Source organism: Halyomorpha halys, unplaced genomic scaffold, assembly GCF_000696795.3.
Source record: "Halyomorpha halys isolate HHAL.00 unplaced genomic scaffold, Hhal_1.1 Scaffold128.1, whole genome shotgun sequence".
NCBI lineage: Eukaryota > Metazoa > Arthropoda > Insecta > Hemiptera > Pentatomidae > Halyomorpha > Halyomorpha halys.
This window is the reverse complement of record NW_027110898.1, coordinates 1,488,900-1,513,830: the sequence shown is the minus strand read 5'-3', so window position 1 is coordinate 1,513,830 and position 24,931 is coordinate 1,488,900. Positions and strand designations below refer to the sequence as shown.

Below are 24,931 nucleotides of genomic sequence, written 5' to 3'. Positions count from 1 at the left end.
ACCGTTTTTTGATATAATCCTCTATTGACTCCACTTGTAATTCGCGATGCAATTGGCTATTTCTTATGAACCAGGGAGCATTAACTGCGATTCTCAGGACTTTATTTTGAAAAGATTGTAGTTTTTTCCTTTCCGTGAAGGATGCCGCTCCCCAGACTTCACAGCCGTACAGTGAGAACTCTTGTCCTCACAAATAATGGTTACTATATGCTTATTGCAGAATAAAACTACGTATATGGCTTTATTTATTTTATATATATATTTTTATATATGGCTGGAAAACGGCTGTTGTTCTATCTCACTTTAATCTTTAACGAACTGAGCACTTAAATGCTCTCAGGCCGAAAGGAATTGATGTGAAAGAAGACTAAATCGACATTTAAAAATGTTTCTGCATAGCTGATAATAAATTGTTTTAATTGTAGTTGTAAGAGGTAGGTCTGTCTAAAAGGTAGAAGAGGTTGTATATAAATAAATTACTGTTATGTAATTTTTCATTATCGCCTTTTAGAACCCAAGTCCCAAAATCATTTAACAGAACAAGTTTTATTACAGCGTTTTACATCATTAGCTTAACGATATTTAGAATAAAACTTGTGAGAGAAGAGGGTTAACTGCCTCTGGTTATGAACTTATGTAATTGATATCAACTGATTATTTATTTCAATTATTTTTTCTTGTTTTTATATTTCTTTAATGTTTAATTAATAACAAAGACATTAATAAGCTTTAACATTTATTTATTAATGTAGTATTTATTAAAGCCTCGGAAACCACACTTTAAAATTATTTCATTTTCAAAAATATGAAATGTATTTGTGATAGTATGATCATTCATAACCATAAAATTTCTCTAGTTTGATAAACTAATTCAATTTGAAGATGGTCAAACAATTTGAAATTAAATCTTCGTTATGCTGTATTTAAATCTTTTCGTCTGTAAAGTTACAGATAAAAAATTGTACGTTTATATTTTATCAATCACATCGCAAGGTGGTGGGAAATCCATCGTCTGGATAATGAAAACAAGGCATTGTATCAGTTAGATAACCCCTTCAACAATTAGCTATACAATTGAATAACGCGAGTGCAACGCCAGGTTAGTAGGTCAGCAATAACTCTAGCGTGAAGTATGTGCTAGAGATTGCGTATTCATTTCGTTTTATTTAATACTAATATATTCCAGTTATACAGAGATAGGCACTGTAATCAGTACCAAAATAAGGGAAAAAGATCTCAGTCAATATTATAACAACTAAGAGATTTATCGAAATAAATCATCAAATCATTTAGTGAATGTCTCTAGAAATTCTTTCAGAAGTCAAAACATTGGGATTTAATATTATAAGTTAGGTCAGCTATGCATCATACATGAAAAGGGGGGTCGCAAGTTTAGTGTGAAAAAATTCAAATCACATTTTCATTATTTTTTTCCGCTTTACAACGAACATACTCAATTATCTAAATTAATATTTCAACATCAAGCACTGTCAAAGAAAAAAAGCAAGAAAGGGAAATGAAAGAATAATAGTACTTTTTTGCAATATATCACAATTTTTTTTCTATTACTTCTAAGCATAATAAATGATTCCGAAAACAAAATTAGGTATTGAAAGAGATCTTGGAAAGCTTCAACATATTTATTTATATTATATGGTTTAGGTGTATGGGGTCTGATATGTTTAAATTTGCGATGTACCGCTTTTCGTGCTTGTAATTTTTACTTAAGGAAAATTGAATTTCTGATAATTTTTTTTATGGTTAACTAATATTTTTGAAGGAGGAATTTAAAAACATCTACATTAATATTAATAAGAGAAAAAGACCTGGACAGGGACAAGAAAATTAAAATGAATAGGTACTAGAAGTCGACAGGAATAATGTAGGTTATTTCCATATACTTACAAAAATTATTCAAAAACGGTACGTTACTCACGATCTGGTTTACAAATTTTATAATATGGCTAACAAGTATTTTTATATCACGCTCTATTTTAACTATAATCGAAAACAAAAACCTCTTGAAAAATGTTCTTAAGTATAAATTCACAGTTCGTAACTCTTGCAGTATTAAATAATGTTTTTATTTTTCAAAATCATTTAATTAGGTAATTAATGTGTAGGTATTTAAATCCACTAATCACCAACAACTTGGGGCTCGACGGAGATAAAGAAGACCATTAAAGAAAGGTCCATGGGAGAAGGGAAGAAATAAATAAAATTAATTAAGTAAGTAGTAATAATTAAGTAAAACTATTCTCAGCTCAAATTTATTCAAAAGTATCTGTATACTAGGCGATATCTCAAAAAAACATATTTATGAAACATGAAAAAACCTGATGGTTTGAATTCAGTTGCTGCCTATGTTCATGAATTTTTCATTTATGTTCGGGCCGAATAAACTTTTGTGAAAATGAAAACAAAGAAATTTATAACCTATAATATGAATAAAAACAACGGCTTAACACATACAAATTTTAATGTATCTTTCATAATGAGAAGTACATTTTTGTCAGACAACGGTAACAATAATTTCAGCTACCAATGAGAAGAACCAGAGCGCATGCGAGGATTTCGAAATACCATTTGGCATTGAAAAGAGAGAGGTGTCTTGCTCTCTGTTAAAACTAATGGGTTTCTTGCACAAGTTCGTCAGGCAGTTTGGAAATTCAAGAATAAAAAATGTCGATCATAATCCACTAGTATAAACTATGGCAGTGAGTTATAATTCCCATCACTAAGTGGGACTTGCTAATTTGGTCTTGAGGATTGGTGTCAGTTCAATTTGATAGGTCGATTTCGAAAAGAGGTCATTCCTCAATGTCAACCTAAACTTTAACTAACTGGAGTCAACAATTAAAATTTAGGCAATAAAATTAGTTAAAATTCTACAGCAGCAACTATAAAATTTTGTATAAGGGTCTCCTTATAGCCATCAATGTATTACATAATATACCCTCATAGCAAGAAAAAAGTATTTATAAGAAACATTATAATTTATAGAAAACTGGAATTACGAACGACTTTTTCGAAATATATTCACTGTTTTACTCATATAGTCCAGTAAATCATCGAAATTATGACAAAGAAATCTAAAGGTCTTCTGAATTTTTTTTAAGGGTATAGGAAATATACTCTGTATTATATCAACCTCATAGTGGAGTAGTAAAAAAAAAAAAAAAATAGAAAAACTGTGGAGCTGTTAATAATTCACCAATTAACTTATCAATAGATTCGATATTTAATTTAAATTAATTTATTTTTGGAAGATCTATGATTGATCGTGAGTGATAGCGATAAACTGTTTTAATTGAGCCAACGTTTCGTCCCACGTTACAGGGCTTCGTCAGGGCTATTAGAGAAGAGTCAGAGCCAGAGTAGAAATTATATATTTAAGAGATTCAATTTCTTGAATGATTTCCCTAATTTTAAAATTCAAAAGCGATTTTTTAAAAATGAGTAAAGAATGACAATATTTGGAACGGAGAAAAGAGAGGATCGAAAAATGATTAAATGAATTATCTATGGATTTTGTAAAAACTACATTTCAGAAGGGTAATACGTTGTTGGGTTTTATCTGTAAGGTGTTCGTGTATGGCACTGGGTATTAAAATTAGATTTATGAAGACGGAATTTTAATTTTTATTGAGAATAAACTTTAAGACCTGTAGGGCAACAAGATAGTAGAGTTGGTGAGATCATTGCAGTGGGGATTAATAAGAAGATCAGAAGAAGAAGCTAAAGATGACGTTGGCGTTATTCGGCTACAAACAGCCCTCATTCGCATACTCTAAATCACAAATCACTTACCTTGGAAATTTGAAATACAATGTCAAATTTTCTTAGGTTTACAGGAGATCAATTTGAACAGATGTTATCCAACGAAAACAGCATATATATTTTTTTTTAAACCGTGGAACTCACAAAATATTTTTTATAAAATTATAAATTATAAATATCATATTTACACAAAATGGAACATACCACGAGGTCAAGCTAAAACAGTTACTTCGTACTGTAAGATACAGACATAATATTATTTTGCAGGAGAGCAATTTGAATAAAGTTTAAAAAAAAATAAAAATAAATAAATGGAACTGCATTTCACTTAAATTCATTCGTGGTAATTCTATTGTGGTGTTAATAAAGTTGACGACTATTAATATCGAAACTTTCAATAGACGGGTGCCTTCCACATCCGCAGGGAATTCAGCAATGATTTATTTATTTTCTTTATGTTTAATGTCCAGATCATCTATGGCAGATGTAAGTATCTTTTTTTATCATGACTTATACTGATGCATTAGATGAAATATAAAAGCAATGAGATGTAAAATGTAGTGAAAGGCATTTATAATTGGTAATGCACAATATAAATGATGATCATGAACTTACTAGTGATTTGATATTAAACCTACTAAAATCGAGAATGCTTAAAAGATATTAAATTTTTTTTTTGAGTTGCATAACAATTGTTATGATGTGGCTAAGAAGAGTGTAAAACTGTTGGGTTAGAAAGGTAATCATCTAGGAATTGGGCAACAACACCATTAGCTATCAAATACACAACATTCTACATGATAGGGCTTGAAGAGCCTTTCAAACACTGGCAATAAGGGAGACACCGTGTATTGGTTACCTTCTAGTAGTAAGTGGCTTCATTTCCTTGTAGTAGCACGTCCAATCATTGCAGAAAACCTTTCCAATCTGATTTATTGGGCACAATTTGTAAGTTCAGTGTACTAGGCGTTAGATGGTTTGAAAACTTTTTCCTCTATACGAAACTTTTATGAAGTTTAAAACTAGTTTTGAAACATATGAAATAACTTTACTAGTTACATGATCTCTATACTTGTCTTAGAAATATGAGTATTTTGGTAATAAAATAGCTCTCAGATATGTGAACATAAAAGGATCAAACCGGATTTCAATGCCAATGCATAAGTATTTGTGAAAGTAGGAACAAAGTAATATAAAATTCTAACGATGGCAGAACGTTTTAGCGTTTTTTGGAATTCTCATCAGATATTGATGTTTCACCAATAGCAAGTATTGACCATTTAATAATATCTCAGATTCTTCTAAAGCTAGATCGTAGACTCTGGAGTAATTTTGAAGGTAGTACAATGTACGATTTATTAAAACGATAAATAAAAGTTATAGAAAAGTTTATGTTTATTTATTTATAGAAATATGAATTATTACTTACCATATTTCTAGATTTCTTCTTACATATATTTTTTAAAATAACGGTAAAAAACAAATAGATAATTAAATAGTTATTTTTATAAACTTAATTTTTTTGGCACCTATTAAAGGGCCTATTTATTAGGCACCTATTAAAGGGCAAAAATATTTTTTTTTAGTTTCCAAATACCATTCTGTGAAATAAGCTTTCTAATTCAAAAGTTCGTCAAGTTGTTTCATTTCATTCGAACGCTTCGAACAGAAGTAAATATGGGCAAGATGTAATTGCATGTTTAAAATCGGTAAAAGTCTCATATCATGATATGTTCATATTTTTATGGGCAATACTATGCTATTTGTGACCGTTATTATACAATTCAATTTGTTGAGTATATTATCGAACACAACCAAATCGAGTATTCTGAGTGTATTTGGTGATAGGCCTCTCCAAATTTTAGTAAAAGAAATAGAAAAGACCTTCAGTAAGCTTCGTAGCTTCTAAACGATCGAACTGTCAGTAAAATTCTACAGAAAAAGCGTTTTAACGTGAGAAAAATTGGTTTAAATTGAGTATTTGAACGTTTCAAATGGAAGATAACTTGACAGAGAGGTATCAAGAAATGAAAGTTTAAATATATATATTTTTTATATTGTATGTTTTAATTTATTTATTCATTAAGTTATTTTATTTTATTATTATTATTTTTATTTATTTATTTTTTTGTGTTTCTTTTAACCTGCTATTTTTTATATTTTCCTTTGAATTTTTGTATTAGTTTTGTTCTAGTAAAATGTATTTATTTGTTTTTTGGTAAACTGATTTACTGCTGTGACTATTATTAATGGTCTGATCTCACATTGCCGTCTAATAGTGAATTTGTTTAGCGGGTCACTGGAGAGGATCTAGGAGGGTGAATTCGGGAGTGTGAATTTGTCGATCAGGTAAATAAATGTTGTGAAATGGGGAAATTGAGGGAACAAGAAAAGGAAAGAAAAAAGGAATGAATTGGAATATTTGTATTTAGTGCAAAATAAAACTGTTTTTTTTTCTATTTTGTTATACTTAATAATTATATGTAATTTATATATGTCCGATGTGTAATCTAGCAACCCGGTGTATTTAGGCAGCATGGATGAATAAAAAATTTCTCTCTCTCTCTCTCTCTCTAGCACAATTTTGTTGATATTTCAAAATTACTATTCAAGATAGAAAACTCGATTCGATAAATTTATTTTTCTTTCAGAATGGCTGTAACAACATGTTTTGTAACTGCATATTTTGGAAAATGGTAAAAAAAAAAAAATTCTGAATTTCAATAAAATAATAAAAATAGCTTTAAGAATTTTCTATGTTTTTAATTTGATTCCTATTTGTATCATGAACCTTAAGTACCGTGCCTTAATTTAGACAGTGACCAAATAATGTCTGATATCGCACCATTCCAAGATAATTCGGGGATCCTACAGCTTCTTCACTCCATCGAACAGTGTTAGGAAGGTCGTGCGTGAACAACTTTCCTATACTGGCCTGAACGCCATAACTGGACGATCAGTAATAACATCTGTGAAGCAGTTATTACATAAAAAGTCGTGCCCAGCTAAGATAACTAGTAAACGTCTGTGGGCGATCTGCTTCTGTCAATTTTAATGTGTATATTTATCTCGGGACTACTTTCTTGCGCAAGTGCTCAGTGGGATGTTGGTTCCTTTGGAGAATTTTCACTTTCCGTTTTTTAAAAGACAAATTTACATAAATTTTGAAAGATAGTGGGTGTACATATTAAAATTGACTACGTTTATGCTTATGAACCCCGATTAGTATAATTATTTCTAATGTACATTTTTTTTTTTTAATAATTTATTTATTGTTATTTACAACTGTATACACATATATACAACAAGTATATTTGCTGTAGGTGACATTGTAACATGATAAAAACATGTGGAGAATCTACCCATTGATAGAACTCCAATAACATTTCTAGAAGAGAAGATCTCGAGGCCATCTTCTTTTCAGACGCCTAGGAGGATTATTAGGTAATGAAGGAGAAGCCAGGTTAGAAACAAGTGGATTTGGGTGGTTGAGAAGTTTATTATGGAAGGAACGGTATCTGGTTCTGGCCAAATCGGCAACATATGGAACATTGGTCCTGATGGATGACTTGATTTGTGACAAAGTAAGGAGCATTAAGGATTTTACGAAGGATTTTGGACTGTAAGGATTGGATTCTGGAGGAATTTGATGGTTTAGTGGAGCCCCAAAGCTCAACTCCGTATGTCTAGATAGGCCTTATAATAGTCATGTAGATCAGTGTTTTGTAATGGATTGGCAATTTAGACCGTTTGTCTAGTAAATGTTGGAATAGTTGGAATCTACGAGCAGTTTCTTGTCTTTTTAGTCTTGTATGAGGATTCCATGCCAGTCGTTTGTCGAGATGTAGTAAGGATCTGTTCCTAAGTAACGGATCTGTTCGACAGGAATAAGTGGGGTATTATTAAAGGATATTGTATGGGAAGATGTCATGGGTTTACGTCGAAGGGTAAATGTGATTTGGTGGGATTTATTGGAATTTATTTTAATCCTCCTGTTTTGGTACCATTCTTCAAGGGTGGTGATGTGGGAATGGAGGGTTTGGGATACAATGTCATTGTTCACTGACAATAGACATGGGTCATCGGCATACGTGGTGAGGATTGTGTTAGCATGGGTTGGAATGTCAGCTGTGAAAACTGTATGAAGGATAGGACCAAGGATACTACCCTGAGGTACACCAGCAGACTGACGGAATAGGGATGAATAAGGGCTGTTGTAATTTATTTGAAATAATCTGTCGGAGAGATAAGAACGGATTATGAGGAAGTATGTAGGGGATAGGAATTTACGGATCTTGTATAGCAGTCCTGGGTGCCAGACTTGATCAAAAGATGTACATTTAAATTTTCCTAATTCTTTTTAATGCTTATACGAGAATATGCATGATATATATAATAATTATACGTTCTTAAATAGCATAGAAGTTGTTAATTATTTACCTCATAGGTATCTATAAACTTCCTGAACAAAAAAGCGAAATTTAGTTAATTTCTTGACTCTTTCATAATAAGTATTGTGTATATATTATAGGGGTAGAGGGTTAGAAAATCGAAAATATCCAAAAAAAATTAATATATTAATATATCAAATGATTTTGCATAATGATTTTGCATTTTGCATGTTAAAATACGAAAGTAAGTTTTACTTTTTAAACATTTATTTTTAAGTTGATTCAAAATTAATGATTTATTTCAAATAAGTTGAAAAATGAAAAAAAAAACATGTTATTGTTGAGTCCAATACAAATTTCTCTAGACTATTTTTATTTCAGAAACTTTAAAAATAAATCCCAATTAACGAGTAAAAGGACGAAACTATTCCATATCTTTATCTCTTACAGTTCCCGAGAATAAGGTAAAGAAAAAACTTTGTTTCTACATCCTCCTCCATTTTGTTTTGAAATTCCAAATTCAGTTTCTAAAAACAGCTATATAATTAGAGATATTAGGTGAGGGACCGATTCAAATGTATAGAAATATATAATCAAGTACTAGTTATGTTGTGTGAAACCAAAGTTGAAAATAAATTAGGCTATATAAATTTTTAATTAGTATAATATACATTTACATCATATCGTTACTAAATAAACTTAATTGTTGCTATCCATGTTGCAGACTATGGGTTTACAATGGCTTCACATCACGTGCTTCGTCTTGCTCATCCAGCTTTCATTTGAGGCTACGTCAACTCAGGTACTGCATTTTAATTACTTTAAAATTAGGCTCATTCGAGAATTATATGTGACATTGTATATATAAATTTTGGACTGTAACTGAATATGAAGGAAATAATCAAATATTGTGGTCAAGAAGAAACCAAAACTTCAAATATGTATTGTTCTCATATGTCAATTAATAACTCATTCTCATTATTATATTAAAAATTTTTACCTTACTTTATTACTTGTTTTCTCACTCTGTATCTTATATTTCCACATTTCAATAAATTTTATACTTCCATATAACAATAACGTTAGAATAGTCATAATAGAAAAAATATACTATCACTATCAATACAGATAACTTTCTTTTATCATTATCTAGTTATTATTCTGTTATTGTTATATATTTTAGTTTCTTTCCTGTTATTATTATCAATTTAATTTAATGTTATTTTTATTTATTTATTTTGAAGTTATCTCAACATAATAATTCTCTATTGTTACTTCTTCTCTAAGCTCATTTCTTAACTTCAACTCTTATTCATTTCCATCTCTAGCTTCTACTTATCCCACCATTTTTTATCTATATTATATTTGTATGTACTTCTATGTATAGTGTCGTCGATAGGGATGCCAGGATAATTGCTGAAGGCCACTATCCAAATATATATTAATTAAGATTACTTTTGTCCTACAAAAGTATTATAATTATTGAATTCCTTTCCAAATGATATTGTGTTTACCTGTTTACCCACTGTATGTCTTTATTTTTATAAAATATTGTTACCATTGAAACATATATAATATTAAAAGGGGTAGTATTGTGTATATAAACTACGTAAAGGGACTAAGTATTTATTCTCAGTTATTACATGATTGCCATAAGATAAAATTTAAAATGATGAAATAATCCAGATAAATATGGTTTACTATAAAATATTGATTACATTATAAATTATTAACTAGTATGTCTGCATTACTCTTTATCACAGATGTTCATTTAAATTTCCACAACACTATATCTTTGATTAGCGGCCATAAGGCCTTAAGCTTAAGTCACTTTTTGAGCATTTGGAGATGAAGTTGTATTATAGGATCAAATCAGAGCTACAGGTTGGTATTAAGACCTTTATGCTTCAGCTAAACTTACTATTCTATTGTTTTATAAAAATAACAATTACAAGAATATCAATAATTAGAGTTTACATATTGTTTTGAAATTTGTTTTTGCTCTCCGGAAAAATTCATATTTTTGACTTAAGCTCTTATGACCGCGCATCAAAGATATATTCTATTAATTAATTTTTATATCCAAATTACTCTCACTTGCAATAACTATCATTCGAATCATTTTCATTTAGAATAATACTCAATATTATTTATTATGTTTTCTTAGTCATTTAAATTAATAAAATGTTTCAGTAATATTTACTCCTTTTTATCATACTACTCTTCATTATGTTTATTAACCTATTTTGTTTTTATCTTTATCCTCCTTACTTTATTTCTGTTTTTGTAAGTTTGTATAGTTCCACATTTATATTTTTTTATCACTCTTTCACTATTACTTTCAGTCTACTTTATTTTTATTTTTAGCCCTGATGAAGGCCTACACAGTGAGTCAAAACGTCGGCAAATAAATAGTTGAAAAATATTTTTTGTTTTTCCTTGACCGCACCTCCTGACCATCTCCTTCATATTTCTTATTTTCTGACGTAAATTGGATCATGTTGTACAGTTTTCCGAATTCTCATTGTTCCCTTCAGCTTTGAAATTAGCTGCGTTATAAATCAATATCAAAGAACGATAGGTGATATCAATAAAATATAGGAAAACATCTTGGTAATGAGTTTAAAGTTGTTAGAAAATGTCAATTTTTCTAAATTAGAACATTATAGTTTATTCTACGGTGGGTAGAAAGTCGGAACAAGATACATATTTGGCCGTGTCCACGACATTGTCTACCTAATTACAGTAAATAAAAAATAATAATTTACCTCTGATGAATCGTTTACAGGTTTATAAGATACATTAATTGATTCCATATGTTGTAATATCATTAGCAAAATCACTAAAAATATGATTTCCTAACAAATGCCGTATTTTCGTCTCAAATATACTTTTCTAAACCACTTTTTGACCTTATATAGTGTATTCCTTCTTTTACTCGAATGCAATATAAATTAAAATATTAATGCAACTTGAACTATAAAAAAATGCTAAATAACTGACGAGTGAATGAAATGCACACGCGTGACGTGTCAGGGCGCAACCAGAGCTGGGCGAAACTTTAAATTTTATAAATCTGTTTTTTTTACTGTTCTAATGTTTACGGAACGTGTGAGTCAAAAGTAAAAATCAAGTAAGTATGAAAACTTACTAAACTTAGAGTTATTAAAAAAATGAACACATTTTGATTATTTGATATGAAGAATAAATCATAATATTTTATTAGAAGATAATTTTTGTTCCATAGTTTATTATTATTATTATTTATTTTTTTCAATATTTTAACTGGAAAATTAATTGATAGACTCACTCCTTTAGGATCCTACAGTACTCAGGTTACAGTACAGTTCATTGTATCATCCTTGACATCATTATCAAATAAAGAAGATCTAAGGTGACAGATCAATAGAACTCGTCAAGGATAGAGCGCGGTGTAGGATATCTCAGTGCTATATGTAATCAATCTCAACTTGATTAAATAACAATGCGATAAAGTGAAATTTGGAGTAATGGCAGGTTTCGAAATTGTTGTAAATTAGGTTTACTCCTTCAAGAAACTTCCTTGACACAAGTCTTACGGACAGATCGATTGTAATATGTTATATTACATAATATAGTATGTTGATAAGCTCATCGTTTGTAGTAATTAGTATTGTTAAAGCCACCTAAAATTGACGAAGTATTTTTTGAAAAAAAACATAAAAAGAAGAACAGGGTCAGCATATAACCAGCTAGGCCAATATTAGAAAATATGAACTTAAAATAAAAATTTAATTCCATCCCAAACTCGTCAATCCCATACCACAGCCCTCAAAGAATGGTGTTGTAATTGGAGGATTAAAATAAATTCCTTAAAATAAAAACCTGCCTTTACCCTACGTCGTAAACCTACTGACTGCCCTACAGTATACTTCAATAATGTTGCCCTTACTCCTGTTGAACATATCCGCTACCTTGGACTACATCTGGACAAACGACTAACCTGGAATCCTCACACAAGACTGAAAATACAATAAACTGCACGTCGATTTCGACTATTACAGCACTTACTAGACAAACAGTCAAAACTTCCAATTCATTACAGAAGACTGATTTACAATTATAAGGCCTATCTGAACATACGGGGTTGAGCTATGGGGCTCCACTAAACCTATGAATTCCTCTCGAGTCCAATCCTTACAATCCAAAATCCTTCATAAAATCCTAAATGCTCCCTACTTTGTCTCAAATAAAATCATCCACAAAGACCTTAATTTTCCATTTGTAACCGATCTAGCCCGAATCAGATATGAATCCTTCCATTATAAACTCCCTAATCACTCAAACACATTTGTTTATAATCTTGCTTCTTCTTTTATTTCGGACAATCCTCCGAGACGTCTGAAAAGAAGATGGCCTCGAGATCTTATATTGTAAAAATGTTTTTAGAGTGCTACCAATGGTTTCACTACATGCTTGTACCATTATGATTTCCTCAAATTTACTTGATGTATTTTATGTACAGTTGTATATATCAACAAATAAATTTAAAAAAAAAAGCAAAATAAAACCTACAGAAATAAAATAAAGAACAAAAATTAAAATAAATGTGCCTTTCAAGGTAAAATCAGATAAATTAACAAAAATGAAAATAATAAACAAATTTGTAAAATTAATAAATATATAAAATAATAATAATACTGCTTGCCAACTCCGTTAGGTCAGAGGCAAGATGGGACAGTCCTGAAGAGAAAATTATGCACACAGATACATGAGAGTAAAATATTTTCACATCCAAATTGTTCAAATTTTATGTGCCCAAGTCTGTACCGGATCTCTAATGCATTGCGATCAAAACCTTAATCAAACTAACCACTACAATGGTATTCATGAACGCAGTGAACGGTATTATTAATCACAATTAAAATGAAATGTTCAGACACCACAAAATGTACGTAGACATGAATCAAGATCTGACGAACTACACAAAGGCCACTGGCCAGCTGATATTAAGCTGTAGATTGTTGTTTCGTTGCTAGAAAATAATTCCTTATTGCTGTTATATCTGCAATTAAATATTACCAATATTTTTTTCTTTAATTTTTTTTTTTTATTTGCACCTGTAAATGTACTTTACAACCAGCAAATGAGAGTTTCTATCCAGGCATGAGTTGGCGTGAGGGAGACATCACCCAGTGGTGCATCCTCCTGACGTTAAGTAAATTATTTTGGAGATCCCGCATCCAACTCCTCTTCAACCTATGCCTAGTTACGTCAGGAATGTCATGTGTTGTCATCTGTCGTATACATTTATTGAAATGTCCATGTAGCGTTTTGTGAAACTGTTTGTAAGTCTCATAAATGTGTTACGTTACAGTCGGAATGCGTAGGTCGGTGTGAATGTTCTCGTTTGAAACGTAGAGTGGTGAGTTCGTTGCCAGTCTTAAAAATTGTGATTGAAAAGTTTGTATTTTCTGAATTTGTGTTTTTTTAGCAGGTCAATAAATACGTTAAGTTTCTGTCTGAGTGATAATCTAGAACGTCTGTGTAGTATAGAATATAATTGAAATTTAGCGTTTTACGTTTTGTCTTGACGTGTGGGCCCCATGTCAACCTTCTATCATAGGTAAGTCCTAAATAAGTTCCAGTGTTCGTTTGTGGTATAGGGTGATTGTCAATGTAAACTGAAGGGCATGGTTTGTGTCGTAGAGTAAATGTGACTCATCGAGTGAATCCATCGTGTGCATCATGTCTGAACATTGTTTGGACTATGTTGTAGCATTAGTGTGGCCTGTAAAGGGTCCGTATTTCTCGAAATTATAGCAGTGTCGTCTGCATACGTTACAGTTAGTATACATCTCTATTTTAAAAATAAAACTTCTAATGAAAATAATACAAATAAATCGTTATTAAATAAAATACTACGTATATTTACAAACTATTTAAAAATTAATGTAACTTGGCATGACCAAGTATATATTATTACTTTAAGAGCGGAACATCTTGTTGTGAAACATTTCAGGAATAACTTTTGATATCGAACAAATAAATATGTACGTGAATTTTCAAGCACTGAATAATGAATGCTTTCAACACCGATTCTCGTCCTTTCGATTCGAAATTTTCCTGCAACGTGTTTTTCTACGTTTAGAGGGAAAGCTACTTCAGGAGACGTGCAGGGTTGAAAAACGGCCATCAATAAGTATGTTAGGGCTGCAAGTGGAAGATTGTGCTTGAGTTATCGTATAACTTTCTCTGGGTGGCATCCTGGTGTTATTTTTTATTATAGCGATAAAACTGCTTCCGTCCTAAGATATATAGTATTTCAATTCTGTGGGTATATTCTAAATTTTATAATACAAATTCCCCACGAATATTGACTAACCGTTTTAAGACCATGTTGGCACAGCCTCCTCTCTTATGTGGTAGGAGTTACATTATTCTCGATTAGATAGGTTAGTGACACAAAGCTTAGATATTTGTTATCGTTTAAACCGCATTAACATTAATACAGGCCACAGATCCGAAGTAAACACTTCATTTTATTGCTATATGTTGGTTTCTGATGTTTTCTATCTAAAGTTAGTAGAATATTCCATCAAAAGATATACTTTATTTTATATAGTTTATATCATAATTTTGTCTCTTTTTGTACTCCTTAACATCAAAATTGTATTTTTATGAAGATGAAGGATTATGTAGAGGACTTACTAAAGGTCCGGAAGAATGAACGAAAATGAGAGAAAAAAAATATCTTGAGAAGAGAGGAAGGTGGTCGAAGAATTTTACGTTCTAATACGGTAGCTTAGACATATGAATAACCATGAATTATATTTATGACAACTATGGTTAAGAAAAAACATTTTTAATTATTGTTGTTACTGTTATTTTTATTTTTAGTGTTATATGCTCGGTAATTTGCGTAATAAAAATATGGCCTTCTAAAATTTTGACTAAAAATATTGTTTCCTAGCCATGCCTTAGCGAAATTATTCTGCAGTTCATTTTTGAAATTTAATACGTAGGTAATGTCGACTTCCATGTTTTTCGTAAGTTTAAAAGCTCTAAGCATAAGGTGAAAAGCTAATATTTCAAGAAGTAAGTAGAATTTAGACGTTTATTTATTTACATAAATTTGCGTTTATTTATTTACATGGAATCATGAGGTGAAAAGGTAATATTTCAAGAAATAAGTACATTTTACACGTTTATTTATTTACATAATGTTCATTTTAGACGTTTATTTATTTACATAATTTACGTAGATTTTAGACGTTTATTTATTTACATTTATTACATTATTTAGACGTTTATTTATTTACACATCACATATCATCTACGTTTATTTATTTAGAAACGCTTACAAATAAATAAACGTCTACAAATTTACATGTATGTTTGTGCACTTCAAGTAACAGTGCTACAGAAACATGAACCCATGTTCCATAAAAGCATTCATTTCTAATATACTGCAATCATCAATTTTTATTGTCACGTACAATGTTTACTTATTTAGATAAAATATAAGTTGGAAGAAGTATTGCGATCGTGAAATAAATCCAGTATCCAGTTTTCGGCGGAAATGCACGTTTTGACGTCACCTGAGTCCAAATTAATAGTCTGTGTGTGGTGGTAGGTCTGGCATAAAAACTAAAAGTTGTACGAAACTAAAATTTCATTTTTAGGCGGCTACAAAAACTTGGGTATGACTTTTGAACTTTTAGGATAAAATCGACAAGTGGAAAGTGCCACATTATAGGAACAATTTTCATAATTTTTCCGTGATTCTGAAAAACAAAAAAAAAACGACTCCAACGATTTTGATTAAACTCGGTTTGTCAACGTACAATTAGATAGGTTTTATTTTCATTGAAATAGTCTGAAAGGACTTATATGCGGATTTTTCAAAATATTTTCCTCTAAAGAAGGTACTTTTAATTTTTTATTTTAAATAAATAACTTGTCCTTCTGGTGGGTAGTAACAAACAATGGATAAATGCAAAATTTTGATGAGTAACTAAAGGAAAAATAGATACAGGAATTCGAATCGGAATAAACCAAGACCGCCCGAGAAAAACACGTTATTAAAAATGTGTTGCACAACTTCATTTGGTTACCTCATACACAGCATACGAATGACTAGTAAAGTTCATTTTTCTTTTTTTTTTTTTTTTTTGTAATACTATTAATATAAATAGTCACAGCAACTTTTTTTTTTTTAATTGTCACATTATAAAATGTTTTGCATTATGTGCTAAAATTATACAGGATTTATTTTTTCCTTTTGATCATCTATTATTTCTTCTCTTACACATTTTAATTTTTTCCCCAGCTTTTTATAGTTCTTTAAATAATGTAAATTAAATTTAAGTCAAAAGTATAAAAATTGTATAAACATTCCAAATATAATCAATGAAATATATACATGTCTAAAACACTCTAACACATGGATACAAAGATTAATATAAAATAAATAAGGACATCAACCTAAAAGTAATAAATATGAAATTATTATTTATAAAAAGATACCAAATATTATACAAAGAATTGATAAATATAAAAAGTAATAAATATATAAATAATATAAAAGTAATGATTTATATGAAAGTAATAAATAAATGTATTTAAAAAAAATATATAAAATTGTATAGGTATATAAACTTCGCTATCCCTTGTTAAACTGTAGTAATCTTGGCAGGAAAAAAGTTATGTTTTTCTTTACTCTGTTAAGCGTTGTCAATTATTTTCGTCAAATTATGAAAGTTTTAAATGAAAAGTGAATAAATAAAAATTCATTATAGTCCTTATAATTATTTTATGAAAATCTTCGCTATGGAAACCATTTAAAAATGAGTTATAATACGACTCAATACAAGGTTTTTAAAATTGATTTTTAAATGAAAAAACTAAAAAATAAATTTAAGCGCTTTGAGTCTCCCCTGTTATTTCTGTGATCCCATCTCACTAGTTAAAGATTAATTTTATTTTCTTAGCTTGTTCCTTTTGTTAAAAATCTGTACCACTAATTAATAATCAATAATGCCGCTTATTAATAAATTAATAATTAATAATACTGCTGTAGTTTAAAATCATATTCGAGGGTCGTAGGGTCAGGGATTCAGTACGTTGTAAGGAAGTTTTTTTATATATTTATTTCAATTTTCCCCTGCCTTACAAGCAATACAGGTGTGCAGCAACAGTTCGATGTTACATATCCATCATCAAACTACAGCTAATAAATCAATTTACAATTAATAATTCATTAAGTTTTCTAATAGATTTCATCAGTTTTCAGTCTTCTGCGCGTCTTCCGTCCGCAGGCATTCCAGAGGCTGTTCTTCTTCTTTGACCGTTGTAAGGAAGAACTGTTTCTTGAACAATGGCTTGAACAATTTTTAAACTTAGGGATTCGAATGTATCTTTTTATATACAATTTTGTCTATTACTTTCGATATAACTGCCATAGATATAGTTAATAAGAATTAAATTCATAAATTAAAATATTCACTTATCAAATGATGAATACTCACTAAATAAAATGTATTAAATACTCACTCATATTTCGGTTAAGGTCATTTTAGAAAGCTGGTTCATTTACCTTTTCCTTTCTCTCGGTGCCATTTCAACGCAATCAGAAGGACCCCAATGCCGTAATCGACATTTTCTTAGCTCCATTATAGAAGTTATTTATTACTCGTATGTATTATCTGGAGGATGGTTTCGAAATATCATGGATAGATCAACATATTCGTTACTCAATAAATATACGTTTAAAAATGTTATTTTAATGTGATGAAGAATCCGCTGTGAACTTACATCTTAGTCTTTGTATACACAAGGCTTTTTTTTTTTTTAATATTTATTTATTGCTATTTACAACTGTACATTATAATACATTTAGTAAATCTGATCTAAGTTAAATTGGAGTGTTACAGACGTTTAGAGAAACTACCCATTGGTAGCACTCTAATGACATTTTACATTAGCTGGTCTCGTGGCCATCTTCTTTTCAGGCACCTCGGAGGATTGTCAGGAATGGAAGAGGATGCAAGATTAGAAACTAAGGGATTTGAGTGGTTAGAGATTTTATAATGGAAGGAGTGATATCTGGTTCGGGCTAGATCGGTTACATAGGGAACATTAAGATCTTTATGTATGATTTTATTTGTGACAATGTAAGGAGCATTGAGGATTTTACGAAGGATTTTGGATTGTGAGGATTGAATACGAGAGGAATTCGAAGGTTTAGTGGAGTCCCAAAGCTCAACTCCATATGTCCAGATTGGCCTTATTACAGTCATGTAGATCAGTCTTTTGTAATGTGTTGGAAGTTTAGACCGTTTGTCTAGTAAGTGCTGTAATAGTCCAAATCGACGTGCAGTTTCCTGTCTTTTCAGTCTGGTGTGAGGTTAATCCCTTGTCCAAATGTAGTCCAAGGTAGCGGATCTGTTCGACAGGGGTAAGAGTAACATCGTTAAATGAAACTGTAGGGCAGTCAGTAGGTTTACGACGAAGGGTAAAGATGATTTGATACACAAGGCTAATGATGTATTTCATAAGATTTATGTTTAGGGTTTTTTCGTTGCTTATTTTGTACAGAATTGAGGATGGTAAATCCAACGTTCCTAAAGTAAGTGTTATTTTGTTTGTATTTTTTTAAATGCTTTAATTTGGTGTTGAAAAAAGAGTACTTTTCGTGTAAAATGTGAAAAAACTACAAAAAAAATAAGGAAGTTTCTAATGTTCATTATGCGAAGTTGAGTTTCGCCCTTGTTAGGTATAGGATATAGATGTGAGAGGGCTAAAGTAGTCAAACAGTGAAATCCTATCCCGACAAAATATTTATTAAAAAAATTTATATCGGTAAATCGTTTTGCTAGTAACAAAATGTATTGGGTTATGATTAAATAAATTACAGATTTGTTGCCATAGTGGAGAAAATGAATAATTTTTATTTTGTCTTTATTTACAGTTAGATATAAATATGTACCAACAAGACATATTGTTTTTAATTTTGCACTATAAAGCATTATCAATAATTTATGTTAAATTAGTAAAAAAAAATCTGTACTTGTACTTTGTAAAGAAGAACTGTTACTATACCAACGGTTGTGCAAGGAGGCGATGGTGAATGAGGCTGGGTGGCCCACGGAGGGTTTCCGAATCCACAGATCTGTCTCACTGTAATAGTGAAACAACAAATAATTATCCGTCATAGCTGGATTCAAACCGGGTCCTTGGAGTTAGTTTAGTTAACTTTACCACTAAGCCACCCACTCTCATAATCTCTTACAAAACATAAATATTTATTCTTGATATAGCTTGTAGGAATATCACCAGACATTATGATGATATATCTTTTTCTTACGTGTTTATGGATAAAATAATATTTAATTGAACAAAACAGCAACATTTCAGAGTTCTTTTATAATATAGTTTTCGTAATCAACATAATATAAAAAATATTATATTTTTAGAGTAGCTTGCACAATGCCTACGGAGCTATGAACTCACACATGTTAACTCATGAAATTTTTAAATCAAAGGTGAATAAACAATGATTCATTTCAGTCCCTAATAATTATTTTATACAAACCTTTCGGCTTGGAAACTATTAAAAGTCAGTTAAAAATACGAACCATTACAAGGTTAAATATTTGGATTAATTTTTAAAAGAACAAATAATTTTATTTATTGCTATTTAATACTGTATTTACAAATACATTAAGTAAATTTGATTAAAGATAAAAAAATGGAATGATACAGGCCTGTAGAGAAACTGCCCAATGGTGTCACTCTAAACAGATCAAATAAAAAAGAAATATTTAGGCTTCTTCAATCTTCCATTGGATTCATTTCAGTTATGTGATATACGAATAATTCTACATGCTGCTTTGTTTAAAGTAGGTCCATAACATACTAGAAATAGGTAACAATAGGTAACAGATAATCCATAGGTGCTTCATTTTCCAAAATTGTTCTCCATCCAATGAGAATCAATTCAGTAATTATGAAAGTTCACATATACGATTTTCTAAAAAAGCAAAATATTAATTATCTGATTTATGCATTTTCACCATGCTGTGTTTATACCTAATGGAAATAGATGTATGAGGCAGATATATGCAATATTATTTTTTCTCAAGGGATTTGCCGATATTCTGATCATTTTATCGTTCAATAGTTAAATATATTCTGCATGTCATTTAGAAATTTATTAATCGGGATATTTTCTTCAGTGAAATTGTTATTCGCTCAGCTAAAAAATATTGAAAAAATAAACATGTAAAAACCAATATAGGAGTTTTTGACATTAGTTCATCTTCTAGGTTGGGAAATACGGTAGGTTGGGAAATTTGAGATTTCCCCAATAAGTTGTAGCAATTTCCCAGCATCCTGTGGCACCGTTGCTGAAGAAGTTAATTGTATAACACAAATTTTTGGTCTAGTTTCTAGATGTAAAATTTTGATTTCTTTAACATAACAAAAGAAAAAAAATAGGTAAACTGGTTTCACCAGATAAAGTTTGCTTTTGTAGAACCTAGAATAATTAATCAGATTATAAGCGAAATTAGAGCTCTTTTTTTGACTGACTGGAGCGGGGTGGTTCAGTGGTTAACTCCCTCAGGTACCAACTCCAAAGACCCGGATCCGAATCCGTTTATAGGATGTAGTTATTTATTCTGTTACTGTAGACATGAGTCAACCCTGTGGGGGAGGGGGAATCAATCCAGCCTTATCAATTAGAGAAAAATGGGCCGTTGGGCGTAATCATGAACAAATTACCCTGACCATTCTTAGTTTGTAGCAGTACAGATTTTCATTTTTCAATTTTTTCCTAAATAACTCCAAAATTTCGCACCCTTGCGTTTTTTATTTTATTTATTTATTTTTTTTGTGTTACCAATGAAATGAAATTTTTAACGCTTAAAAGGATAGATGATTACCATTCAAAATGTCAATGATTACCATTCAAATTACAAGTCAAACGTTGTCCTTAAAAATAGTAATTAAATAATATCAAAATTATATAAAGAAGAAAAGTAAATAAATAAATGAATGTCTATAATAACAAAACACCATCTTCTTCCATGTTCTATTATGGCGTTGGATTCATGCCACTTACCAGATCTGGAAAGTGGACGGATATCACAGAGAGATGGGTTAGTGCAAGCCTTCTGGTTAGAAAACATATGATGTGTTGGTCAGCAACCTCAGCTACGAAGAGGATCTTTCAGGCCATCCGAAGCTTGATGACTCGGAACTTTAGAAACTTTTTGAAGATTAGATAAATCAAAAGTGCATTTTGAGTCACTGTTATTGACAATTTACTTACCAGTTAAAACTTTTTAGTTAGGATCCAAATATCAGAAAAGATAAAGAATAAATTAGTTCTATTAAAACTCCTCTCAAAAATTTTGTGGCACAGGTCTCTTCCACTGCCCTCCCCAAGGCTCTCATGTACCACTGGCTGGAAACCGCTGAATTAAATAATCAGTGATAAAGTGAACCGTCTAGGCATTAGAATATTTAAAATGAGGAAGAAGACTCAATCTATGTAAAAATGAATGATAAAGATGGTTTAGTTAAATGGTGCATTGTCAGCAGGTTGCGAGGGACCGACACTTCCCTCTTCTAAACCACCATCGTATTTCCAAAAACCATTTAAGGATAGTTTAAATTATATAGTTTGAGTTGTTTTAGAAATAAAGGACTCGTTTTATTGCTTTCACAACATTACTTAGGTATTGTAGTACGAATTTGAGTTAGGATAATTATATGTGTTTATTATATAAGATAGGTAAGGCTCTATGTCATTAATAAATGTAACTGCAACACTAATCAAAAAAATAAATATAATTATGCGGGCCAACGTAAGTGGCCAAAACAGTTAAGTTTTTCTACTTATTTTTCAACAATAATCGAATTCTTGATGTACAACACACCTATAGAAAAACTGCACTGAGTGCAGTCAATAAAATTTGTCTTAAGACAAAATAAAATAAAAAATAACACAATTTCCTTAGTATGAAATAAAAACGAAGATTATAACGATTACATGCAAAATTAATCTATATCATCGTCTTGGAAAAGATCACCGAACTGCCTATGGAAGTCCTGGTGTACTTCTGCCGGTGGGAGCTCTTTAATCTCTTCCTTTTTCTCGGTGTCTAGTTCCCACTCACTGACCTCTGTTAGTGTCGGCTGGTTCACTGCCCTGTGCATTTCCGCTATGATTTCGGATACTGGTCTCATTTTTTTAGGGTTTACGAGCTCTTAAGTATTTTTGTTTTCTATATTTGATCATCAATTTTACAACTACGATTTTGAAAATATCGAAACTTTCATGTTGTAAACCAATGCACACATGCTAGATATTTTGAGCCATGTGGCTAAAAACGTAAGTACACTAATTAAAATCGTTGCAATCACAATATCAATTGTAAATCGATTATAGTTATTATTAATGATTTTAAACATACCTATTAGTATCTACAAAATATAAACTTAAATTTCTCCGTCTTATTATTTTTATTGAATGTCTTATTATATTATTGTGTTAGGTAACTGTAGGTTAATATTTAAAGAGTTTGAAAGCAGTAATTGTAATGAAAGTAGTAGCAATCATTATAGAATTCAGGATGAATAAGAAAGGTTATAGTGTCCGATACTCAAAAAAGTAGAAAATTACTATTTTTATTATTATTTTTTTTTTTTTAGGGAAGTCAACATTTTCAAGCACGTTATAAGTTTAAGTAATGTATTACAGTATAAAGAATTTTTAATTATAAAATGCTTTTAATTGTTCTTATTAATAGCTTGACACGTCGTGTTCAATACTGAAAAAAGTATAAGAATCACTGTTCTATATATAATTACAGCCATATAGATTATTACAGTTCAAATGATATTAAATTCTCCAAAAGGAACTACAAATCTGTTTAGAACTGATTTTGTTTTGGACAAGTTATAACTTACAATTTGCTAATGCTTTGAGGTATAAGTAGAGGATGTATTTTTATTAAATTTTAAAAACAACACTATAAATTGTCCTACAAATTATTAAAATGACACTTGAATAAACTGGAATTATTTTATATATCACCTTTAGTGTAGCAGAACCAGAAGTACACCACGATTACAAAAGAAATCCTCCATGAGGGATATCCCACCAACAGAGTTGCCAAGACACATCAGATATGGATTCATGTTGCTAGTAATGAGGTCTTAGGAAACATTTCATTCAATAGAAGTGATAAAGTAATTATACCACGATTGTCTGTTTGCTCCGAAAACTTTAATTCTCATTGTCCTAGCTTCGTCAGAGCAATATTTTTTACATTTAAGTTGCATCATAACGTTATTTTGATACATCTTTCTGGAGGGAGGAGGGGGGGGGGAACTGGGAGGGAGTTATTAACTGAAAACATTCAAATATTATTGGAATTTATCTTCTTCGTGGACATAGAAAACCTTAAACTAAAAACAGAAAACCGAGAAACCTAATTAACCCCGGAAATAGAAAGCTTCATATCCATCCATCGCTTAGCCACCGCCTTAACTCCATTTTACACGAAATTGCTGTAAAGGAAAAATAAGGGATTGATATTTTTAATGTTGTTTTGTTCTGAAAAATTTTTTTTTGCTTTTAATGAGATTGAAATATTGGACAATAATTCAATATTACAAAATTGTATAATGTTTTACAATTGTCGTGGCTGTTTATCACATCCATTGTCATTGGATTCTGGTCACAATAATGAGTTCTAATATTCCAAATTAATATTTTATTGGTAGAATTCGCTTTCAAGTTTTACTTGTTAGCGGCTTTAGCCAAGAGCTAACGAAAGATATTCAGAATTTATTTCTTGTTTTCGATTTCGTTAAAAAATGGGATCTGAACATTTTTCGTTATATGGAAATTACCCTTATTTTTCATCGTTTAAAATAAATTTTCGACGTAGTTATCAACATAATTAAATTCAGTTAAAATCTCCTAGATTTTATAGATTTGTTTAGGTTTTATAGGCTTGTTTCACTTCTAGCCTTGTGAGTTAGAGAACCCTCCTGGATCTACACAGCATTATAAAGGGGTATCCTTAATAGGGTAAAATCTGGCGGTCCAGCATGATTCTGATCAAAAAACCTCCTTGCTCAACTGTTGATCTAGTAACAGTACTTAAATTACAATGTACTGCATCCCTAATTCTTCATGAGTTGTATTGATACAGATTTATTTTTTTAATATTGATATTAATTCCATTAAAATATCTATAATATAAGCAACGCCGAGAGATTAGCATTAAAAATGAAAAGTCGCATAATAACTGTCAGATCTAGATGCGGTCATGTCTCAGGAAATGGAAAGCACTAGTCAAATCAATCTTTTTTTTTTTTTTTTCTTTTTTTTCCATCATTCGTTTCTTAACCACAAACTGTATAGGCTTTTGTCCGGACTAGCACCTATAGGTAACCGCAACAAGCTAAAAACTGTCACAAAACTCAACATAGAGCTGTAACGGATGGATCTGATATTGCGACGTCATAGTTCCTTGAACGGTAATTTACGTAAGACGTAATTGGGGATTGTTTCAGGTATACCATGATTGTTTTTCTCGGTCCCGGATTAATTAATTGGTGTATTACGTTAGTATCTTCTGGGATAGGCAGATGATTTTTTGCTTCCTTATTCAAGTTAAAAACTACTTTACTTAATCGGGAGAGAGATGGTTCTGATGGCGATCAGGAATAAAAAATAAATTTAAAAGTGGTAACTATTT

General features: G+C 30.6%; 1 protein-coding gene across 1 annotated transcript in view; it reads left to right on the top strand.

Annotated features, from left to right (window-relative positions):
• LOC106678186 (uncharacterized) overlaps positions 1-24,931 on the top strand; it is a gene marked incomplete in the record, with an annotated part of 88,055 nt that overhangs the window by 30,431 nt on the left and 32,693 nt on the right. Inside the window, 1 exon segment of the mRNA XM_067048978.1 lies at positions 8,896-8,973. Coding sequence (XP_066905079.1) covers positions 8,899-8,973 — 75 coding nt within the window.